Genomic DNA, 23498 nt, shown 5'->3' with positions numbered 1-23498 from the left:
ATTTGGAAGGTTTGAAGAGGCAATAAAAAACTCAGAATAAAAAAAATGGATTTGTATATTTTTTGAATGCATCGAAAATTATCTTATAAATAAATCGATTTCAACAATTAGATGCTCAAAAGTTTTTGAACTGACCTCGATAATATTATGTAAATAATTATGCCACAAAAACGTAAGTACGAAGATTTTATAACTACCTTTAATAGGTAAGCATGTAGTAGGTATAATATAATATACAGGATGTAAATCAAATGGTTCTGATCACCATTCTCCAAGGAATGTTGAAATGAACTTTTCATAGCAATATTGTATTTTGATGCGTTTACCCAGCCTGTATACTATATTATACTGTATATTATATTATACCTACAAAAAACCGTAACACAACCTTTAATAGTAATAAAAATTTAATCATATACTCATAAATGTTCATGCTACAGTAGTTACTTTTATTAATGTATAAGTATAATCACTTTGAGGAATAAATTAAAAAAATAACAAATGTCAGGATGTTTTACAAAATAAGTTAAAACTTAACAAGCTATGATAAAAAAATGTCATGTCAAAGAAGGCACCATACACACAACACACCAAAATGCAATATTAAATATCAAAAACAAATTCTACTAAATAATAACAGGAATGATTGAGTTATAGTGCAGTAGGTAATTACTATTTTAATAAATTAACTTCCTATGCATAATGTAATTACAAATTAATACCCAGTAACAAAGTCATTTTTGCTTATAAATTTAAGAGCACATAATAATATAAATGATTGTAATTATGTTATTATGTCTCATATGCAACTCATATGCTATAAATTTGAACCCCAATTAGATGCCTATTTTGCTCAAGATAAATTAAGTTAATAAAAAAAATTTAGTCTGTCTATATTTATTTTGCCCATTAGCTATATACATATTTATGCCCTCGGAAATTGGGCAGAAATACAGGTTGTTGCAAAAAGAGTTTACTAGCCGAAAGGTGGCTGACTCTGGATATCATTCTGAGTAACTTTTGCTCTACAACATTTGTAATTTCGCGAAAAAAAGAATTGTATCCCCTTAGAAAATTTGTTCGTCATACTATGATGTGATTTTTTTTAACAAATTTCAAAAAGAAACTGATATATACAGCATGATTTTTAGAATGACCCTCGGAGTTACTCCCTTTTTGCATACTTTTACCAATTTTGCAACACCCTGGAATACCTACTTATTAAAATATTTACAGTAAATGTTCAAACGACAAATGCATTATATCAATGTTAAGAGGAATATATAACAATGTTGCCATCTTATAGCTTATACCGGCGTGGTAAATAGTTGACCTACATACTAAAATGATCGACTAGCAATGCTTACAACAGTCTACAACTAAGTAACAACAATATAAATAAGCTAAGCGTCTACCTTTTGGTATCGTACGCAACGGACGCATAGCATTAAGTATTTGTTATAGAAATTAATACAAGTGCGTCCACTTCATCGGCATTGTCGATGCCTTTATGAAAATCCGTTTAGTCCGATACGTACAAAACCAATAGGTGGACGGTTACCTTTAATCGGTACTTCTATGATTTGATTTACCTAGTTCGAGCATTTTTTTTCGAAACTTCTGATGCACCTACCTATTTAGTTCTTATGTGTCTATTCTAGATTTGATTATGTACAATATTAATCGTTACTTGGGATATTGTTAAACTGATGGATAGTCAAAATTGGAAAACTGGTTGGAAAAATCATTGCATGCAGATATTTGTACCATGTATGAGACTTTGAGTTGATAATTAAATGCCATACTAACCTAAATGCAAGGTTGTTTCCAAACAAATTTAATAGCTGTCTTTTAACTTGGGTAATAGGGATATAAGGCATATATTTATAATATTATTACCTCATCTAAGACAGAACTCTTAATCGTAAAAAAACAATTGGCAATCCTATCTCCAAATCAAAGAAGCAACTAAATTTAAATGCAGAGCTATCAAAACGCACATTTAGGGCAGATTTTTCAACAGTCAGATAAGTGTTATCTGGCGAATAAAATTGCCACTGTCACTGTCTAATACAAACATTCAGACGCGACAGCATCAGAATTATTCCACAGGTAACTTTTATCTGGCTATTGAAAAATCAGCCCTTAATTACTGGAAAATGACATTTCAAATACGGTTAGTTTTGACAACACTCCATTAAAAAGTAGTTTAAATCACCACTAATTCTCCTCAATTATTATTTGTCTATAATGTTTATTTATATTTCTATTTTCCACTTATCAACTACTCTTGAGTATGTTTGACGCGACCAGCATAGTAAAGCTTCCAATAACGTACAATGTGGCGGGGATTGAAGCAAGCAGTTTGTATCTTTCCTCTGAAAAAAAAGAATAAAAAGAAAAATATTTTACGCAATTCAAAAAAGCACGATTTTATTGTCTAATGTTGAATTTATCGCTATAACGCGCACGGATAAAGAAAGTTTATCAAAATGGCGGACGCTCGCGTGCTATCTCGCTCTTTCACTCTAATCGCAGGTATGTATTTTCCGTCCTTAGGTAATTGCCGCCGTTTTCATATTATTTCTTTCGATAGTTTTAAGATTAGACAATAAGGAAGTAGTAAATGGATTTTAATGATACAAGATAAAATGAGTGATGAATTATGTTATGTGTTAATAATGTGCATCTGATATTATTTTGGATTTAAGTAGGTACAAACATTTAAACATAATTTTCTTTGTCAGACTTACTGATTCAGCAAATTCAGTAACCACTGTTGAATCAAGAGCGTAGTGTATTTTTTAAATAATTAACTTAGGACCTAGAACTGGGCCTCGATTTGATTGAACCGTCAATTTACAAGACTGTTCGCAAGTTTCGATCGTAATACTCAATTTTGAGGGTTAGGGTCTGTCTGTTTCACATTGTCTGGACGATGGCTACACGTGGGATAAAATATGTACATGTACACTTTCTGTAATTATGTTTTAGAGCTGATATATCTGATGCTGTCGCAACTGAATGTTTGTATTAGACAGTGACAGCTACAATTGTATTCCTCAGATAACACTTATCTGCCTATTGAAAAATCAGCCCTTAGACAGTGACAGCTTGTATTTTATTCCACAGGTAGACTTTATCCAGACATTTTGAAACAGGATCTAAAAAAAATCTTTCCTAAGTTATTTATGTAGTACCTATTTGTATCTACGCCTTAGTATGCCCAGCAGTGGACGATGATTGGCCCATTATGATGATTAAGTTACTTAAGTACTTAATTAAATATTATGTTTTAACCTTAAATTCATGTTTGCTTATGGTTTTAAAAAAATACTATGATGTAATGAGAAATTGCCAGGAAGAGTTTAACAAGCATATTACAAAATATAAATAGGTAACATGCAACGGAAAAATTAAGAAACATAAATTAAAGACAGATTGAAACTAAATAATACTTTAATCCAATACTTGTGTTAAAACAGTCTTATCGTATTATTAGTAAAAGTTGTACAACACCGTATGATAAAAACAAACTATAAGTACTAATAAATTTAACCGAACAAAGTTGTTTTAAGTAACAGCCCAAATGTTTTATGGTAACATTTTTTTTACATATATTTTGATACACTTAACTAGTATAAGGAACTATGTAAATAATTAACAAAAACCGTAATAATATAAAATATCTAACGACTATAATACTTGATCCATACTTCATTATAATCATCGTCGCAAGACTCAAAAAACTATTTTTTTAAATATATTTAAGAAATAATATATGCCTCATTTGTTTTAAATATATCCCATTTAAACCGTGGATAAGTTTAAATAATTGAATATAAACCTCGATTGCTTTTTTATTGAGTATCTGTTAATACTTCAGGACTCTATGCTGAGGAAATCCATAGATCATTCTTTTGCTTCGACAAGATAATATACCGTATGTATTTTCTTGAGATTAGTGCTTGCCATTCGTGACCTAACCATGGGTTAATCCCGAATCAAAGTAGCTTTTAATATTCGACTTTTAACTGAAGATTCAATACTTTTAAGATCTCTATATTAAACTGAATAGATGAAATTTATCTTTGGTAGTTATTCGTCCTTATGGGTTAAAGTTCAAAGTTCAAAACAACGTGGCATCGACATACCCTGTGACCACACTCAATATTTAAAGATAATCTGAATAAACTACGTTTCTTTATACTTTTAATTCGATGTAGATCCCGAGAATTTATCACAAATGGACTTAAAAAGCGCTGGCAATTTTTCTAGATGCATCCGCTTCCTCAAATTGATTCCACTGCCCATTATAGTGGACCCTGAGCCTAACGAGTCAAGGTCCACATTCGCCTGACTACCCCTCCTTTGCTCGACCAATATAGGGTTGTCATCCTCATCGAAAATAATCTCCGGGTCATTTTCAATAATTTCCTCGATCGACTCCCAATTTTTGGGCAAAACTTTCTCCACATGGCAACAACTGCACATACCATAATCGCACTCTTTTTTGCTCATAAAAAACTCGGCATCATCTAGAATAGTGTGCTCTTTCTTTTTTAACTTTAGCGGTACGAATACTGAGAACTTTCGCGCGGAATACTTTAGTAATTCTTCTGAGTAATTTTCTCCGGCGTCTATGGACCCGGCTTGCAAGTCTATGCTCTGTTTAGAGGAGCATAAGCTGTCAATGACGCTAGCTTTTCGTTTGTTCTGACCTGTCATGGTGATGGATTTCTTGGTGGTGGCCCACCCCAGAGACCGCTGTACCGCCATCTTCCATTTCGTGTAGCGAGCGTCGCGATCTGTGGACAAAATGGCGATTGTTAGATTGCGATAAGATTAGTTAATAAAAACATAATAGTTCTAACATATGAAATAATCCACTTTCTCCAAATTTTCACCGTCTGGGCGCCATCTTTCAAGATGGTGTCAGTTTAGCGCGCTTGCTTAAATCTAGAGCGCTATTTATACTGAACCAAGCTATCTTTCAAGATGGTGTCAGTTACTAAACTGACGCCATAACATGAGCGTTTTGTTTTAATCTAGAGCGCAATTTATGCTGAATCAAGCTACAATCAAACCGACACCATTAAAAGTGACATTTTGAATGTGTTTTAAAGCAAAATAGCGCTATTTTCTCCCATCTTTCTTTTTGCTTTAATCTACAGCGCAAAAAGTTTCCGATTTGGACGGAAAGAGACCTAAACTGGCGCCATCTTTCAAAATGGCGTCCGTTTAGCGCGCTTTTTGCTTTAATCAAGAGCGCTTTTCCCCCTCCAATCCCTGGTCCTTCGGCCCTGACTCACCGTCATCGGTGGTGGTGGGCAGGAAGGTGTGGCTGTGCGTGGCGCGGTGTTGTCAGTCATCTTTTGTTATTTTTGACTTCTAGAGAGCAATCTACACTAAAACTAATTTCGAACACCTTTTTCCCTATCCAATTGATGGTCCTTCGGGCCTGACAAAACTGACCGTCATCGGTGGTAGTCAGCAGGAAGGTGTGGCTGTGCGTGGCGCGGTGTTGCCAGTTGGCGCTATGTAATTTTGCAAAATTTAGCGTCTAAATGACTGAAAGAGCGCTAATCTAGAGCGCAATGTATACTGAACTTTTCGTTCTAAAGATTGCAGTTTGTTTGTGTTTTAAAGCAAAATAGAGCTATATTAAAGCCCTCTTTTGCTTTAATCTAAAGCGCTATTTATAAAGGATTCTTTCGAGACCCCTTTCCCCCCCCCAATCCCCGGTCCTTCGACCCTGACTCACCGTCATCAGTAGTAGTCGGCAGGAAGGTGTGGCTGTGCGTGGCGCGGTGTTGCCAGTCGATGCGTCACATAGTAATTTATCATTTTCGTTCTAAAGATTGCAGTTTGTGTGCGTTTTAAAGAGCGTAGCGATCTTTTGCTTTAATCTAGAGCGCCATTTATCTAATCAAATTTATTAATATCTAAAACTCCTTTAAAACACTGGTGTTTCGACCCTGACTGACCGTCATCGGTGGTAGTCGGCAGGAAGGTGTGGCTGTGCGTGGCGCGGTGTTGCCAGTCATCCTTTGTTATAATCTAGACTTCTAGAGCGCAATCTACACTAAAACACCCTTTTCTCCTCCAATCCCCGAGCCTGCTGTGTTACCTGTGTATCTGTTGTTAAGTAAATAAATAACCTATCTATCTATCTGACTGCACTCACCGTCATCAGTAGTAGTCGGTAGGAAGGTGTGGCTGTGCGTGGCGCGGTGTTGCCAGTCGGCGCAGCTCCACACTCCCGCCGCATTGCCCGCCGCCATGGCCGCGCCTAGAGCCGTCATGTCCCATGCGTTCGCTCGCACTGGGGAAGGGAAAATTGTTGGTTAGTTATTTGAAATGACTGAGGGAATAAGTATGAGCCTTGTGGGTGCCACATTGCTGTTGTACGGTGCAGTTTTTCATCGTATTTTTTTATGACAAGACCCGGGATAACAACGCAGCGACCCATCGCAGTAATGGGGCTACACGGTAAGTGCAGAAGCACACGATGCATTGCGTCACTGTGTTGTCACGCTGTAACGCACACTCAACGAGGTGTAATAGGACACATATATGTTTTATGAATAGGTGAATGGAAACACTAAAGTCTATTCTTTAATCTCAGATTAAACATTAAATTGACAAGTGCAAATGACAAGTTGTGAAAATTTTCTACCAGATTTTATTCAATTTGACATTTGCACATGTCAATTTAGTGTCTGAGATAAAAGAATAGACTTTAGTCGGTTTAACGACAAAATCCTAGTTTTTTGCAAATTTTCATTAATAACTGAAATTGAGCTTATAAATATTTAGAATAATTTAGACTACTGCTAGTAAAAACTTTTTTTTTTTCATATTTTGTTTGCCAACATGCAATCGGTTTAATATAACCATAAGCAGTTCATTTCATGTTTATGATTGGCTTTGCAGGCATACCCTTCCATTGTCAGGCTGCCTCCTTAATGTATTATTGGTCTATGTTATCCCAGATATTTTTTCTCTTTAGTAAAAACCTAAATCCACTCACAAACAGGTATCCCAATCAAATCAGCCTGCAGCTGCATCAGTAGCTCGTTGCTGGTCATGTTGCACCCCGCAGCCTCTAGCAGTCGGGCTGCCCACTTACCCGACAACTCTCTCAGAACTAGCTTGCTTGTGTCCACCAACCCGCACTAGGGCAGCGTGGTGGACTAGGCCTAAACCCTTCCTTCATTGGAAGGAGACCCGTGCCCCAGCAGTGGGGACGTGATGGATCGTGATGTATGATGTTTTTAGAACGGCTGAATCGATTTGGTTAATTTTGGTCTTGAAATACTCACACACAGGTATCCCGATCAAATCAGCCTGCAGTTGCATCAGTAGCTCGTTGCTGGTCATGTTGCCGTCCACGTGTAGTTTGGCTAGGGGCACCCCGCAGTCCTTGTTCATCGCTTCTAGGATGTCTCTGCAGGGGGTTGGGGGTTGTTAGTTAGTTGGCTTAGGGAAGGAATGTGGTTGTTTTGTGTGCGAAGTGGTTTGGTGCTAGAACGTAGTGAGTGTAAATAAGGATTTACAAGAGGTAATCACTGTGTGATTACAGAAAGTGGTATAGTTAGGAGTTAGCAGAAAGAGAAGAAGAAATAAGTGACTACGGGTGCCAACAGAGTTTCTATGGAAAACAAATTATTTAATTCGCGAATTTTCAAAATTTGATACATAATATTGCATAATAGACAGGATATAGAAAACATTTGTGTAAATTGTCCTGAACTATCGATTATCATAATACGTTTTCAGTATTTATACTAAGTAATAGTATACCTGGTTTGGAAGCAGACCGCTTCTAGCGCTGCTCTGACTATGTGATGTTTCTTCGTGAACGCCGTGAGGCCACAGATTATACTGAAACAAAAGTATAATGATTTTAGTTAGGAATATTGCGTAATAAACTTTTTAGTAAAGTTTATACAGATGACCATTGGGGTTGACGAGTGCTACAGGGTTTTGAAATAGTGGTATTGTACAAAAGTGGAAAGGGAAACTCTGTTGGTTGTTAGGCAATTTGTGTAAACGAACGTTCTGCTAGAGGCGCCACGTTATAAATCTTCTTAGTTTCATGCATACTATACTACTTAAAGTTTTTTATTTTAGTATTGTATAGTAGTTTTTTACTCTAAGTAGCAAGAATGAAGTTCAAATTCCCTTACCCCCTAGCGTCTTTCCTCCAATACGGTGCGTATAAACCACTGAACGCTGGCACAAAATACACATCACCAGTGGAGAATACCTGAAACAATTGAGTAAACTTTATTAGAAGGGAATAAAATCTAAAATACCAACATTGTTTCACAGACTCTTGACTAGCCACTACTGTGTTGCGTTAAAATACATAATTTATATATACTTATTATAGAACCAGAATATGAAATACTTACATAATAAACATATGTATAGGCCCGCGAAGCAATGTAATTTTTCACTATAATAATTTTAAACGGAAGCTGAATACTCTATGGTTTGCGATTTCAGGAAGGAGTACTAAAATTGCATTTGGTAAAACATTTTAAATGATTTACCTGCCCTCCCAAATGCTCCGTATCTTGAGTTATGTCCTTTATTAGTTTCAGGTTGTCTCTAAGGAATTTCATTGCACCACCCGCTACCGCTATAGAACCTGGAAATAAAATAATAAATAAGGTTAAAATAACCAGACTTTTACCTAGCATGTTAGTGAAATCTAATGTCTGTTTATTAATCTCAGATACCTACTAAATTGAAAAATTCTGAAAGGTTCATCAACAGTCGATTGTCACGCGTTTAAGTAACGTATCGTTCTATTGGCGGAACAATCGACTGTTGATGAAGCGTTCAGAATTAATTTAGTATGAGATAAAAAAACAGACTTTAGTGACTTTAGTCTAGTGAAAGATTACTCGTGCTAATAGATTAGCCAGTCAGAATAGTCGCTGACTGTCCAGGGTGAGCCGGATGCATATAAAGTTGAGTTGTTACGTCTCTTATTCATGTTCTCAGAAAAATGTATGTATGTATAAAAAACAAAAAAATCAGACCCGTAAAGCGAAGTATATTTCCATATTTATTGTTAAGGGATTAAATAAAATGTCTCCCATAAAAAATATGATTAATCATGAATCATGACCGATTAAAGGTTAATCTATAAATTACCTTCCAAAGCGTAAACAGCGGGTGTATCAGGCCCCATCTTGTAAGCAACAGTGGTGATCAGCCCGTGCGTCGACTGTACTCGCTTAGCGCCGGTGTTGTACAGTAGGAAACACCCGCTTCTGTATGTGTTCTTAGCTTGACCGGCTTTCAGGCAGTTCTGACCAACTAGTGCCGCTTGCTGGTTGCCTAGTATCTGTAAAAGTAAGTCATAGTAAAAAAAACTAATATTTAGTAGACACATAAAAATAGGGATAAATATAAAAAACCGGCCAAGTGCGAGTCGGGCTCGCGCACAAAGGGTTCCGTAGCAGCAAAATTACAGTTAAATCAACCTATCTCAAAAACTATAAGAGATACTTTGATCAAACCAAAAATCGTTGAAAGAGTTAATTAGCATGCATCACCTCTATTTTTTTTAGAATTTTATACCCCGTAGTTATAAAAATAGAGGGGGGGGGACATACTTTTTACGACTTTGAGAGCTGATATCTCAAAAACCGTTCACTTTAAGAAAAATGTTTTTTAGAAAACTTTATATCATTTTAAAAGACCTTTCCATTGATACCCCACACGGGTATGTACATCGAAAAAAAAAAATTTCATCCCTCAGTTACATGTATGGGGGGCCCCACCCCCAATTCTTTTTTTTACTATTTAGTGTCATATTTTTGTAGCGGTTCATACAACACATATTCCCATCAAATTTCATCACTGTAGTACTTATAGTTTCCGAGTAAATCGGCTGTGACAGACGGACAGACGGACAGACGGACAGACGGACATGACGAAACTATAAGGGTTCCGTTTTTGCCATTTTGGCTACGGAACCCTAAAAAGGAGTTTCCAGGAGTCAAAAAGGCATGAACTCAGCAAAATGCTAAGGTTCTTGCTCTAGTGTAGGCTTATCTCTACTGAATTGGTCGATACACAAAATTAAGTATTAGGTACTATTGGTATCATTACGCCTTTAGTCTAATGTTGTTTGGAATGTAGAAGTACAGTTACAAAAATGTGAAAATATGTAAAAAAAAATGTGAATGACATATGGGAAAGTTTGTTTTCTTTATTTATCTATAGGCTTATTTTCAATCCGAAAAGCTGATTCCGCTACACGGTTCCGGCATCACTGTCGATAAACTCACAATTCACACTCAGTTTCACCAATTGCAACGTCGTATTTATGGCGAATCCTGATATAGTGACGTTTATCTATGTCGATAACAGACCCATGCAGCGGTTAGATATAAAATGAGTCCTCACCCCACAAATCTGTATGCCGTCCAACACAGATCCATCTTTGACTACCCCATATACTTCTGAACTGCTCCGGATTTGGGGTAAGGAATCTCGGTGGATGCCGAATAACCTGAAATATTAGCGAAATATATTTATAACCAAGCGTGTTGCTACTGCAAAAAGCAGTAACAGTAAAATGAGTGTATCAAAACCTAACTTGGCTAAAGTAAAGAACCATAATAGATACTGAAACCTGGATAAGTGAAGTAAGGATATAGGCTGACCTTATGCTAGGTCAGTGAGGCAAGGCAAAACTCTACAGGATGTCCATGAAAGTAGGTAACAAAGAACTAAAGTTGCTCAGAAAGAACTCCTGAGTCTCCCTTTATATGTGAGAATCGTTATTTTGATTTTAATGCCATCATTATTATGATAAAAAAAAGTTTAACTATTCAAGGACGGAAACCTATTTAAGTTTTAAGCTTTTTACAGTCACATAGATAATCTCAAGCTCGCCAATGTAAACTAGGTCTTACCTACACAGCATAGGGTCCCAGTTCAGTGTCTCCAAGTTCATTAGGAGTGTTCTAGAAGCATTCGTTGCGTCTGTCACGTGGAGACCGCCGTTGGGGCCGCCGGTTAAATTCTGAAATTTAAAATTAACACATAAATATAGTAAGTGAGAGAGAGATGTTGCGATGACTGTGATATATAGAGTGGAAAATAATAACATCAGAAGGTTGTCTGGAAGAAATCACTTTAAGCGATATGACCGCCTTTTGTGCATAGTATGAGTTCTTTAACTTTATCTTAAAGAATATCTATCTAGGTTTTATTACAAGAAAACTCAGATACCTAAACAAGTTCTGCATACACTTTTTAGGTACATGAAAACTGTAATATTACTTATATCAATATTTATTCAATAAAATGAAGATGATAATATTGAACTAACCGAAGTTTTTAATTAATGTCTGGAAGATATTGCTAAACTTACCCAAACTATCCAAGAGTCAACAGTGCCGAATAGTAACCGCCGATCCCTACTCGCTTTCCGGACTGCTTTTACATTATCCTGAAAAGATAGTGAAAAAAACACGAAAATAAATAATATTCATCATAAAAGATAAGTAAAAACTACATTATTTGGCTCTTTCATTCGTTTACCGAAATATAAGGGTGCCTTTCCACCAGAGATTTAAGTTCAACCTAATGACAAGCATTGAACCTATAAATAAGGTGATCTTATAACCGAACTAATTCAAAATAAGAGCTCAGTGGTAGAAATTGGGTGTTATTAGTCGAGACTTGTTTCTTTTGCACTGACACTCCGTCTGCCTTGTATTGTGGAAAGCTATATATAGCATCCAGTGGAGTGCTTTGGAAGAGGCCTACGTACAGCAGTGGACCGCTATAAGGCTGATGATGATGAATCCATCGTTCCTCCATGTTTGTATATTGTTAATCTAAATCTAAGGTAACAACTTCTAACACCAACTCACCTTCAGCCACCTCAACTTGAGCGCGCTGAAGTAGGGCTAATGGACCCCAACACAAGCAAGCTAGTTTTGAGAGAGTTGCCGGGTAAGTGAGCAGACCCGACTGTTAGATGTTTTCAAGCTGCCTTAAGTCCTCACTAGACTTAACGACTGTTTTTGTATATGACACTCTATCTAGTTCGTATATTGTTAATCTAATTTGCCCATGCCCACTTCAAACATGAACTGACCTTCAACCACCGCATCTTGAGCGCGCTGAAGTAGGGGCTGATGGGCAGGCCGGCGACCGACTTCAGGTAGTTCTTGTTCCGGTCGGGGACCTTAGCCAATATGGCGTCGACTGTGCTGTCTGTGCGGATGTCGTTCCACGCTGGAATGGGATAATATTTCATGTTATGTTATTTGAAAAACATACGGCTCGCACAAATGGCAGCTAAAAGCGGGTGGCTTTATGGCGAGTCACCTTGTGACTGCCCCTTCGGGGATTACAGTCGTGAGCTAATGAATGTGTTTGTACTTTATTCGAAACACTGAAGTGTTATTTATTGGCTTGTATTTAAACCTCCACCAGAAATTATATGATACTGCCGCCAATAAATTCGAAATCTCCGCCAAAACGGATAAATCATCACCAAATCATGCTTCCCAAAATATTTTTGAAATGAACCAAATTATTTTTTACTGCATACTGTAAAACTATATTGACACCATTAAAATTTATTTCAAACCAAATAAAGTATATCATCGCTATATAGATGTAACCAATATATTCTTTTATCAGTATCATTTTAATAATCCTTTCTAACCAAAAAAAGTAAAAGTAAATATTAAAATTTAGTTTATACCAAATAATAAATAGCTTATCCCAAAACAAAGTCACTTTTTAAATTGCTTTATGAATTAATTAAATAATTAGTATGTGCCTAGTAAAATCTATCCGTTACGCCATCTCGACTCCCATTCGTGTGGCCGAGGGTTTGAATTTTGCCATGCCAATAAATTATATAGAAATAAGGAATGAAATACAATTTATTATAGTTAAGTACTTGGTGCTTGGGGTTTATCTGATGGATCGTATCAGAAATGAGGTTATCTGTCAGAGGACTAAGGTTATTGACATAGCTGTCAAAATATGCAAGCTGAAATGGCAGTGGGCTGGTCATATCTGCCAAAGAACCGATAACTGTTGGGGTAGACGAGTTCTCGAGTAGAGACCTCGAACAGGCAAACGCAGCGTGGGACGCCCTCCTGCCCGCTGGACTGACGACCTTAGGCGGGTTGTGGTTGGATGAGGAAGGCCGAGGACCGAGTGTTGTGGCGCTCCTTGGGAGAGGCCTATGTCCAGCAGTGGATGATTATTGGCTGATGATCATGATGATGATAGGTAAATGTATGTATATGAGTATGCGGGCGCGGGGGGATGGCGCCGCTCAAATTTGACCTTGTCCAGAAGGGGTGAATTTGCCGCGATATATTGAGGTCGATGTACTAGACATCAATACATTGCGTCCACAGGCATCGCGCAAATTCAAAATTCATGCCGCACCACTCTTAAAGCCGTAAATGCCTACATATTAAAATTAACAGGTAAATCGATTAGCTTTATACTATATTTTATATTGTTTTTGGGTAGGATAATGTGGTGATATAACAAAAAAAATTGAACACTTAGTTTTGGTGTCAATGTTTATATTTTAGTATAGCATAATTTGGTGATGATTTATCCGTTTTGGCGACGAAAAAGATTTTCTATTGTAAACTTGCCAATTATTTGGAGGCGTGTTTATTTATTTTGGAACGTAAACGTTTTTTTTTGCGGTTTCGATTTTGGAGTTGATTTAATTAATTTGGTTTTAATTATTTTTTTTGGTGCAGTGTATTAGCGTACAATTATTTTTTTTGGTGATGATTTAAATTGTACCCTTATTTATTTCAAGCTTTGATGACTCAGGTACATGTTTTTTCAACAAAGTGTATAAATTTTTTTGGTACTATTTAAGCCCTTATTTCAAGTTTACTTTGACCTGCAGTTCTAATTGTGGTAGGTACTTTTGATAGAGCACTTTCCCATCTTATTCTTTAAGAATTGTTCCATAAAACCAGACTTTGAGGTATTTTTAATAATAATGAATTATTTACCTATAGCAGGATGCAGTGGTTCCCCCGTGACTTTGTCCCATGCTATCGTGGTCTCCCTTTGGTTGGTGATGCCTAGAGCTACTATGTCTTCTTTTGTGTATCCTGAAAAGATGGAAAATTTGATATTGTTAATAATGAAGATATAAATTATTTTACTTTTCGAACACCAGGTGTTCTATCACAGAATGTCCCATAAATTAACTTAATATCGTTACAAGGTGACAGAAATCGTCATTCTAATTAACTTTCTTAAAAACAAAGGTGGCTTAGAATTAACTATGGGTCAACATTGGGAAACAATATTTATGCTTAGTTTCTCACTTGCAAAAAATTTACTACTGAATGAGGCACTGCCTAAGGCTATGCTAATAATGCAGCATTATATTCTCAGGTATATGTCTCCGACCCGATGATCGAACTCTCCACCTTTAGATCTTGAAGCTGCCCATCTCCGAATACACCACAGAGGCAGTGTCATAGAAACTAAATCTAGCGGTCTCCGCCAGACCGCTCTAGCAGCTATCTACAGCATTACCCAGTGGATTCTGACACCAGATGTCCTATATCCTAAGTGTGTTACGCCCAGTTTCTTATTTAAGAATGTAACCCATTAAGTAAAAAATGCTGTTCACTAGGTTGATTAAACCTGGTGAACAGCGTTCAATGCAATTGAGAAACTGGTTCTTAACCATCTTAGACACCAGGTGCATATCCTAAGTGTCTTATGTACGTCCAGTTTGTCATGTAAGAATGTCATGTTAAACCGCAGATTAACTAACAAATGAGGGGCTGTGATATTAGATTCAAGCTTAGCTAGGTTTAATATGCTCTAGCAGCCATCTACAGCATTATACCCAATGGTTTCTAACGCCAGGTGTTCTATATCCTTAGTGTGTTTAAACGCCCAGTTAAGTAAAAAATGCTGTTCACTAGGTTGATTAAACCTGGTCAACAGCATTCAATGCAATTGAGAAACAGGCTCATATCCATCTTAGACACCAGATGTATATCTTAAGTGTCTTAACACTGTATGAACGCCCAGTTTCTCATTTAAGAATGTCATCTTTAACCGCATATTAACTAACGAACGAATGAGTTCATGTTTAAATTAGAAAATGGCTCTGAAAACACAAATTTAAGATACCGACCTGGGGATCGAACACTCGATCACCAGCTCTCAAAGCGGCGCGTCTCCCACTGCGCCACTTTTACAGTTACCTATGTTATGAATGTGGCGGTATGCATCTCACCCTTATCCTGCAGCTGCTGCACGGCTTGGCGCGCGGTGGCGGCCACGTGCTGCATGATCTGCAGCGGGGGCTGCTCCACCCGCCAGACCGCTCTAGCAGCCGTCTACATCGTTATAACCGATGGATTCTGACGCCAGGTGTACTATAACCTAAGTGTCTTAACACAGTTTAAACGCTCAGTTTCTTATTTAGGAATCTAATCTTATACCGTAGGTTAACTAAGAAATGAGGCGCTGTGATTGGCTAAATTATTAAATTCATGCTTTGCTAGGTTTAATTAAATGAGAAACTAGGTTTAGAAACACAAATTGTAGTTACCAACGTGGGGATCGAACTCTCGCCCTTTCACTCCTAAAGCGGAGCTCCAACCAATGCGCCACATTTACAGTTACCTACGAAGTGAATGTAGCGATGTACATCTTTGATCTTACCCTTATCCTGCAGCTGCTGCACGGCTTGGAGCGCGGTGGCGGCCACGTGCTGCATGATCTGCAGCGGAGGCTGCTCCGCCCAGCCCTCCTGCGGCGTCGACTCAGTCTTGTCCAGCTGTGCGGAGACCAGCTCTTCGGATCTCTCCGCTTCGTATATCTGGAGAATGAAAGGATTTTCTAGAGCGGAGCTTCTATGGCGCGTAGTGTGACACGTCGTCCTAAAGGAACGATCGTCCAAACGTTCCTTAAATGCATGACAGCAACGCTACGCAACGCACTAATAGGACCTCGCCCTTAGTCGCGCTTAAAAATTTACGTATGTTCTAGGTGCAAGGCTTTCTTTCAGCTTCGCATGATTTTAGAAGATTGATGTAATGATAAGTGTGATGGTAGTTGGTATGTATATTATTTATGAAACAGAACTCACCACAAATCTGACAGTCTTGGTCCCGTCATCGATGACTCCGATGAGGGACTTCTTGGAGCCATCCCTCACGGGCATCTCGGTGCCTGAAACAATAACAATTTACACTATTAATTAACACTTAGAAATAAGTAATTATGTGGTGGCAACACAGACACACACGGCCATACAATCCTATACTAGGCAGAGCCCGTAATATGGATGTCGGACAGCTGATATATTTATAACTACCAGATACATAGATAGATATAACACTCAATACCCGAGCTTTGGGAGAGGCCTACGTTCAGCAGTGAATATCTGCCCCGGTCGGGAATCGAACCCAGGACATTCGGCATAGCAGACAGCAGGGTCACTTACCACTACATCATTCGGTCGTTATCAGACACTTTTCTTATAAGAATATTTGAGGGCATTTGGTGATTAATAAACAAGATTGATTATAAGCGCCACAACTGTATCTACATAGATATAGTTTTGTTACGCCCTGTAGGTGCTTCATTTTAAAACACCTAGCCTTTTCGTACTTGTACCTATTTACCTAAGTAATAGGTGGTTAAGTCCCAGTATTTATATTAATTAAGATAAGTTAATTATTATATTTTACTACAGTATCTTTCCACACCATTTAAATCATAATCTTACCGGCAATATAAATAACATGTTTTTATCTTTTATAATTTTATGCTTGCTAGATTATCTTTACTTAAACTACACCTTGTATCACTTGTGCTAATCTTGGAATAAACTTTATCTTATCTTTGACTAGGTTAATAAAATCTACAGGATGTCAGTAGGTTACTCATCATACGATAATATTGCCTTCCACTGCCGGATATAGGCCTCTTCCAAGGAAAGTCACAATACTCTGCACTCGCATTCCTCATCCATCGGTGACCTTTCCTTTGCCAGGTAGAAGATTAGTAGACGTCATACTAAGGGACTTTTATCAAGAGACCAACCCTGAATTTGCGAAAAATGCAGCCCACACATAAATTATTTAGTGCCAATTTGTCCATTGTTGGTTATCTAACCGACAGGGATTGATTTATAAATTAAACGTCATCTCCATATAAAATTCATGTCAGATGTGTCAAAAGTTAACCACTACTTTCTGGTTATGCTCTAACCGAGAATGGAGAGAAATAGGCACTTAATCGGTTGTTTTTTTGCGTATTTAGACTTATGACAAGTTGCAGAATTAAAGCTATGTCTGTCTCTTTCAGTCCGTATACTGTCAAACCAAGGCATCCACATTAGCATAACCTTTCTGCAACTCAACATTAATGCCTACCTAGTAATAGCCTATAATAATAATTACTCAGTACGCAATAATCTTCGGTGGCGCCATTTTTGCGGCGCATCAACGATATAAACAATGTTTAGAAAACAAATCCAACCAATTGACCCCCTGAGTCACCAGGATAACCCCTCTAGGAAGCCACGCTCGTGTAGCAATTAATTTACTACGCTCACTTACAGAAATAAACACGCATAGCCTCAGAATAATAATGGCCTCGCGCGGATATATTATGTATTTTTATAACACGCATTATAAGTAATTAAAAAGCTATAGAAAGGACGGTGGTCAGGGCTTCTTTTCTCGGGATTTTTTTTATCTTAGAAAAGAAAATTACTTAGGTATAACATACGAGTAGAATTAATCACTGAGTCAAGAAGAAGGCTTTTCGCTTACTGTGCTATTTTTGAACACCCTGCATAAAGGGAAAGTGTCAGTATGTTTTTACTCTTTCACACAAAAACTGCTAAACGGCTTTTCATGAAATTTGCTTGTCGGTAGCGGGAAATCTGTATAAACACGCAGTTTACTTTCATCCCGAAAATCTTAAGGAAGGCGGACTCGCTGAAAACTCTAGTTTTTCATAAAATAAAGCCTTTCTGAAGTAAAGTGCATATGTATAGTAAAGTGCATATGTATAATAATTAAAAGTATATATGTATGCAGTTCTATTTTATATTTATAATTTATTATGATATTATTTATATTTATATTTGTAGTTTTGTCTCATGTTTGCTTTAATAATAGTTAGGTTTTATTATTTTTGTTAATTGTACCTACTTCAAATTTAATTAGTTAAAAGATTTAATTTTCTATTTCTCTTTCACCCAGTCGTAGGTTGGCTGGAAGAAATTGCTTTTTGGCAATAAGCCCGCCTTTGTATACGTCCTATATGTTTTAAATTTGTAATCTGTTTTGTATATTGTTTGTTTGTGTACAATAAAGCGTTTATAAATAAATAAATAAATATAAATAAAAAGTGCCTAACTAGGTATACCTAATACTGTTATGTTTTCTGATTGACTGAGTGAGGCCACATCATAATAATAGACCAAGTATTAGGTATCATGTTACAATGCGGTAGAATGCACTAGGTTACACGATTTAATATCATTTTGTTGCACATTCATCGGCATATAAGTCGAATCGTGAGTATCGTGAATACAAACGTAGTATTTTTAAGTATGGATCGTTTAGAACTGAGGTTTATGGGTTCCCCTCATCTCGCCTAATCTTTATTGCTCAAAACTCGTTTCGCATAACTTGTAAGGTCTAAACTTTTTTGGTCGAATCATCACTTTGCCAAGTCTTACGTGGCATAAGGCTCGTTTCGCCTAAAACCCTTTTGGCACAATCTTGGAACACGTAAGTCTCGTTTGCTCAAATTGTTCGTATAGGAATAATCTTGTTTCTCCTAATATTATCTTAATAAATAATATATTAAGTATGTTGTAAATTAACAAATTGTGGTATTTTTCTCCTACATCCCGAAAATCACGATATTGAATTATCAAAATATCGAAAGTTATGACCATTATAATTATTACAAACGCCATTAAATCCCATGGGATCGAAGCCTAAAGATAGGTGCGACGACGAGCAAAGCGAGGAGGAGCGTGTTAGGTGCACATTTTCGTCAAAAGCAAAGCGGAGCGTTTCCTACCACTTCCTACATACAAGGAACCAGTTGCGCTAAGACGCCACATCCAAGTTAAAGCCCGAATATTATATTACTTTATATAACCTATGTCATGGCATTATTAGACTATTCAAGATTAGGCCATACCATTATTAGGCTAAACAAAATTATGCGAAATAACTTTTTACTAAACGAGATTTATGCCATACGATTTTCGGCGTAACGAGACTTTTACCAAACGTTACTATGCAATACGAGATTAGGCAAATAAATCTTATGCCAAAAAAGGTAGAACCGAGGTTTATATTAAAATTTTATTTTTGTAATTAAAAATCAATAGGTTGGTTTCACTAAAGGGATGTCACTCTAGCATACAAAAGAAATTACAGAGTGCTGAGCAAACTATTACGACTCCGATTGACTGAATATAGAGTAAAATATTATATACCTACCTATAGTATAATGAATGTTATCTTCAGGGCAATGTCCGGCTAGTCTGCCGAATAACTTATCATTATTTTGAGGTTGTGGTACAAGGTGAAATGGCCGTAGATAATCTCGTTTATCACAATAATACGTGTTCCATCATGATAAGGACTAAAGCACCGCCTCTCCTATTGGCTGCGGTACCAGTGCAGTAGGGAAACTGTTTCGCCGACTGAGTTAGCGGCGTCAGTTTAGTATGTCGATACTCCAGTCATCCTAAAGAAAGTAACTGTGTATGTCTGTCTGTTACTCTTTCACGCCAAAACTACAAAAAGGATTTGAATGAAATTTGGTATACAGGTGTTCTAGACCCTGAGAAAGAATAAGGCTACTTTTTATCGCGGAATTCCCACGGGAAAACTTTTTAAGGCGAAACGAAGCTCGCGGGAACAGCTAGTTTTAAACATAAATAGATACCACATCGCAAAAGCACACATGTAACTACGATTTTTATATACTAGGTTCCCTGAGAGTAGTTTATTCTGAAATTTGCAACCCTGAAATCCGGTTGTTTTATGTGCTGCTCTCATAGTGCCCGTTGTAAAGTTTGGATCTTGTTTCAGTTATTTTAACACCTTAATGCTATTTTAAACACTGAGGTAAGAAAGTACCTATATATCTAAAAAAATATATGAGGAGGTAATTAAAATAAAGTGTTATTAATATTAAATTATAATTTAATCTATTTACTACACTAGACGACCGAATGGCGTAGTGGTTAGTGACCCTGACTACTGAGCCGAAGGTCCCGGGTTCGATTCCCGGCTGGGGCAGATATTTGTTTAAACACAGATATTTGTTCTCGGGTCTTGGATGTGCCCGTAAAATGGCAATAGGCCCGCCCCCTATTACATTGGGACCAACATAACACTCTGGCGAAAAGTGGGTGCAGCAATGCACCTCTGCCTACCCCGCAAGGGAGTACATTGGTACAAGGCGTGAGTCTGTGTTTTTTTTGTGTGTGTGTTTTTTATTTGCTATTTTATATTAAATACCTTCTTATAAAATAATAACTAAATGCTAAGCTACGTTTATTTTAAATACTGAGTTGGTTTAACAATTACAAGAAATAAACAACATTGTATTGGGGAAAAACCTTTTAAAGGCAATAAGGAAAAAGTGTAAGTAGACGAACCAATACATAAGTCATGTAAACTCCAACATAACACATAATATCATAAATCTAATCTTTTTTTCAAAAACCGTGACTGAAAATAGCATGCGAAGTCGTTTTTTTAACTCACATGTTTTGTTTTTGTATCAACAAGCGGACAAGGTCACCTTATTTCGTAAAAAGACATATTTTTTTTTTCCAAAAACAAAATTATTATTAATTTTAAATTAAAATCCAAACCTACCATCATCGATCAAATCCATCGTTTTAGAAAAAAGTCACTGGCCACTACTAAAAAAAGAAAAAACCAAAACTTTTTCGCGCCGCAAAATTTAAATTAAAAAACACGTCTTTCCCGCGAAAATCGTTTGTCAACTGACAAAAGAGGTGTGACCGCCGATAGACGTAGTATAATCAGTCAAATGGATTACCAACAATATAGATCTTATCGCTATGGTAACAAAGGTTCGCTATGAGACGTAATTATCAGAGCTGATGACGATGACGTATGGTTTTAATGCTCAACCTGTTTTTTTACACACACATGCTAAACTGTTAGGTATATTAAAAGAAACTAAAAGTATGGTAATGTTGTTTTCGATATGCTGATTATCCTTGAATGACGATTAACCACGTAATATTTGGGTTGTTTGTTGTTTTTATATTCAGGTTGTCGACCTTATAGTGTTCCTCTGATCTTAGCCCATTTTCTTACTTCAATCATCACCTTGGGGTGCAAGAATGGAGCCTACCGAATGTCGTATCAACTCATCAACACACTGGTGAAAGAAAACATCGTGAGGAAACCTACATAGATTCTAGATTCTAGAGGTGTACCCTAAGTACATTATACTGCCCGAGATACGGCCCGCAACCTATCATATACTTACAGCGAAAAGCGGGTGGCTCGCTTGCGAGTCACCTCTGATTACCGCTTCGGGGATTACAGTCGTGAGCATATTACTAGATTACTACGGTTATGTTACTAGGAGATTACTTACTACGTACCTACTTATCTTAATAAGCAATGGTGTCAAAGTCATTTATAAATGAACTTCGTTCAATAATTCAGTATTAGAAACGAAGTAAGTTAAAAGCTAAGACAGACAAAAATTAAATGTAGGTAGGTGCTTGGCATTAATCATACTTTAATCAATAAAAATAATAATTATAGAGCGCTAACATTACTAAAAATTACTAGATTTTTATAAATATGATACCACTTTCCGGGTTCAAGTTTTATTACAAAATCAATTAGTTTATCGTATTTAACTAACTGACCTATTAGCTTACTACCACTAGCACTATCTACGAGTAAATATTTATATTCAAATTCAAGTTCTAGGCATAGAACAACGTTCTAATATACATCTAAGATAATCCGACGTTATGTAACTTAAAATCTAACTTACCAAATATACTTTTACGATTTGTCCAAATCCTTTTCACATTATTCATAATGGAACTTTTTCACCTCTGGCACTGAACAAGGAAAGGAAAAATACAGCCCTTAATTAATTAAAAACAAAAACTAACAAAACACTATTCTATTATCTAAACAAAATGTTATTCGATTCATGAATCGAGCGATCAAGCAACCGTAGCGACTAAAACAAAAGACCGTCAGGTCATTTAAATATAGCACATGAATGAAAGGGCATCATTTTTTGTGTGATGTTGGTGTGGTGACGTAGTTCTGTATTGTAGTCACTATGTAGTACTTATATGAATTAAGTGGCGCATATTATGTTATGTGCCCGCTCACACATGATGCCAAAAGTGTCTGAAAAAAATCGACAGTTTCAGACAATCGTAAATCATTCCGAATCCCGAATAACTTTTAATCGATGGGATAGTCGAATAATAGTCGCCATAAAAAAAGTCGAATAATATTTTTTACTACACTTTTATCTTTAGGCTTCGAGATAAATGCAGTCCAAGCCAATAATTTTAAAAAAATTGTAATTTCCAAAATACATGTACCTACCTACCTATTTATTGCTGCTTTGGAGGGGATAAAGAAAGGAGTCTACGGGTTGAGTGTGAATTGCTATTCTATACGATAATCAAAGGCTATTCGTCAGATACTGACGAATAGCCGGAAAACCTTTAATACCTCTACCTTTTGTTGGAGATTTCATATAATGTTTAACTTTTGTCAGTGACTGTCTTTAGTCCGCGTCCATCTCTGAAACCGCTTATTTTCAAATCATGAGCATGCAAGTGCATCGATGCGGCAACGTCCATTGAAACGTTTGAGAAAATAAGCATGATAATAAATATTCGTGCTTTATAGCCTACCTTTTATAGTGCCTTGCTGCGTTACACGGACTACCCAAGACAAAGTGACATCTACTACTCATAATCACAAGACAGCAGAATCGGATCATGCTGTATTTTCATACGAGCAGACTAGGTAAGTAGTATGAGCTGTGAGCGCAAGGCCTGAGCTGGACGGAGGCCAGAGTAGTTGCTGAGGACAGAACGGCGGCGTGGCGCACGCTTGTAAAGGCCCTCTGTACCACTGGGGTACCATAGGACAGTAACACAGACTAGGTAGTAGGACCGAGCATACTCAATTTATGGCGTTGATTTGCACCCGTAGGAGGGTTTATACTGACGAAAAACGAGCGAAGTAGTAACGTACCGTAAGCTGCAAAGAAATGTTCACCCCACTGAATACGTACGAAGTGCTCATGACGGCTAAAGGAGGCACCCAATTTTGGGGGTTACCTATACAGGGTGTAGCAAAAGTGACATAGTAAATTGAAAAGGAATAAATGAGGGTTCTTTAGTTCTATGACTTTTG

At 37.0% G+C, this 23498-nt stretch overlaps 1 protein-coding gene across 1 annotated transcript; it reads right to left on the bottom strand.

Annotated features, from left to right (window-relative positions):
* Positions 1–37: 37 nt before the first annotated feature.
* On the bottom strand, positions 38–22338 carry LOC105392634 (glycerol kinase). Its single transcript, XM_048632204.1, has 16 exons — positions 22102–22338; positions 16154–16236; positions 15727–15883; positions 14046–14147; positions 12137–12276; positions 11405–11482; positions 10944–11053; positions 10432–10537; positions 9172–9364; positions 8562–8659; positions 8193–8272; positions 7807–7887; positions 7326–7450; positions 6188–6325; positions 4722–4808; positions 38–2378 (listed from the first exon to the last, which is right to left on the bottom strand). The coding sequence occupies exons 1-16, from the start codon at positions 22145–22147 to the stop codon at positions 2281–2283; spliced, it is 1722 nt and encodes a 573-aa protein (XP_048488161.1). The 5' UTR covers positions 22148–22338; the 3' UTR covers positions 38–2280.
* Positions 22339–23498: the final 1160 nt, after the last annotated feature.

The sequence above is a fragment of the Plutella xylostella genome, chromosome 31 (genome assembly GCF_932276165.1).
Source record: "Plutella xylostella chromosome 31, ilPluXylo3.1, whole genome shotgun sequence".
NCBI classification, from domain to species: Eukaryota; Metazoa; Arthropoda; class Insecta; order Lepidoptera; family Plutellidae; genus Plutella; species Plutella xylostella.
The sequence above is the reverse complement of the archived record's forward strand: the minus strand, read 5'-3'. Positions and strand labels throughout refer to the sequence as shown.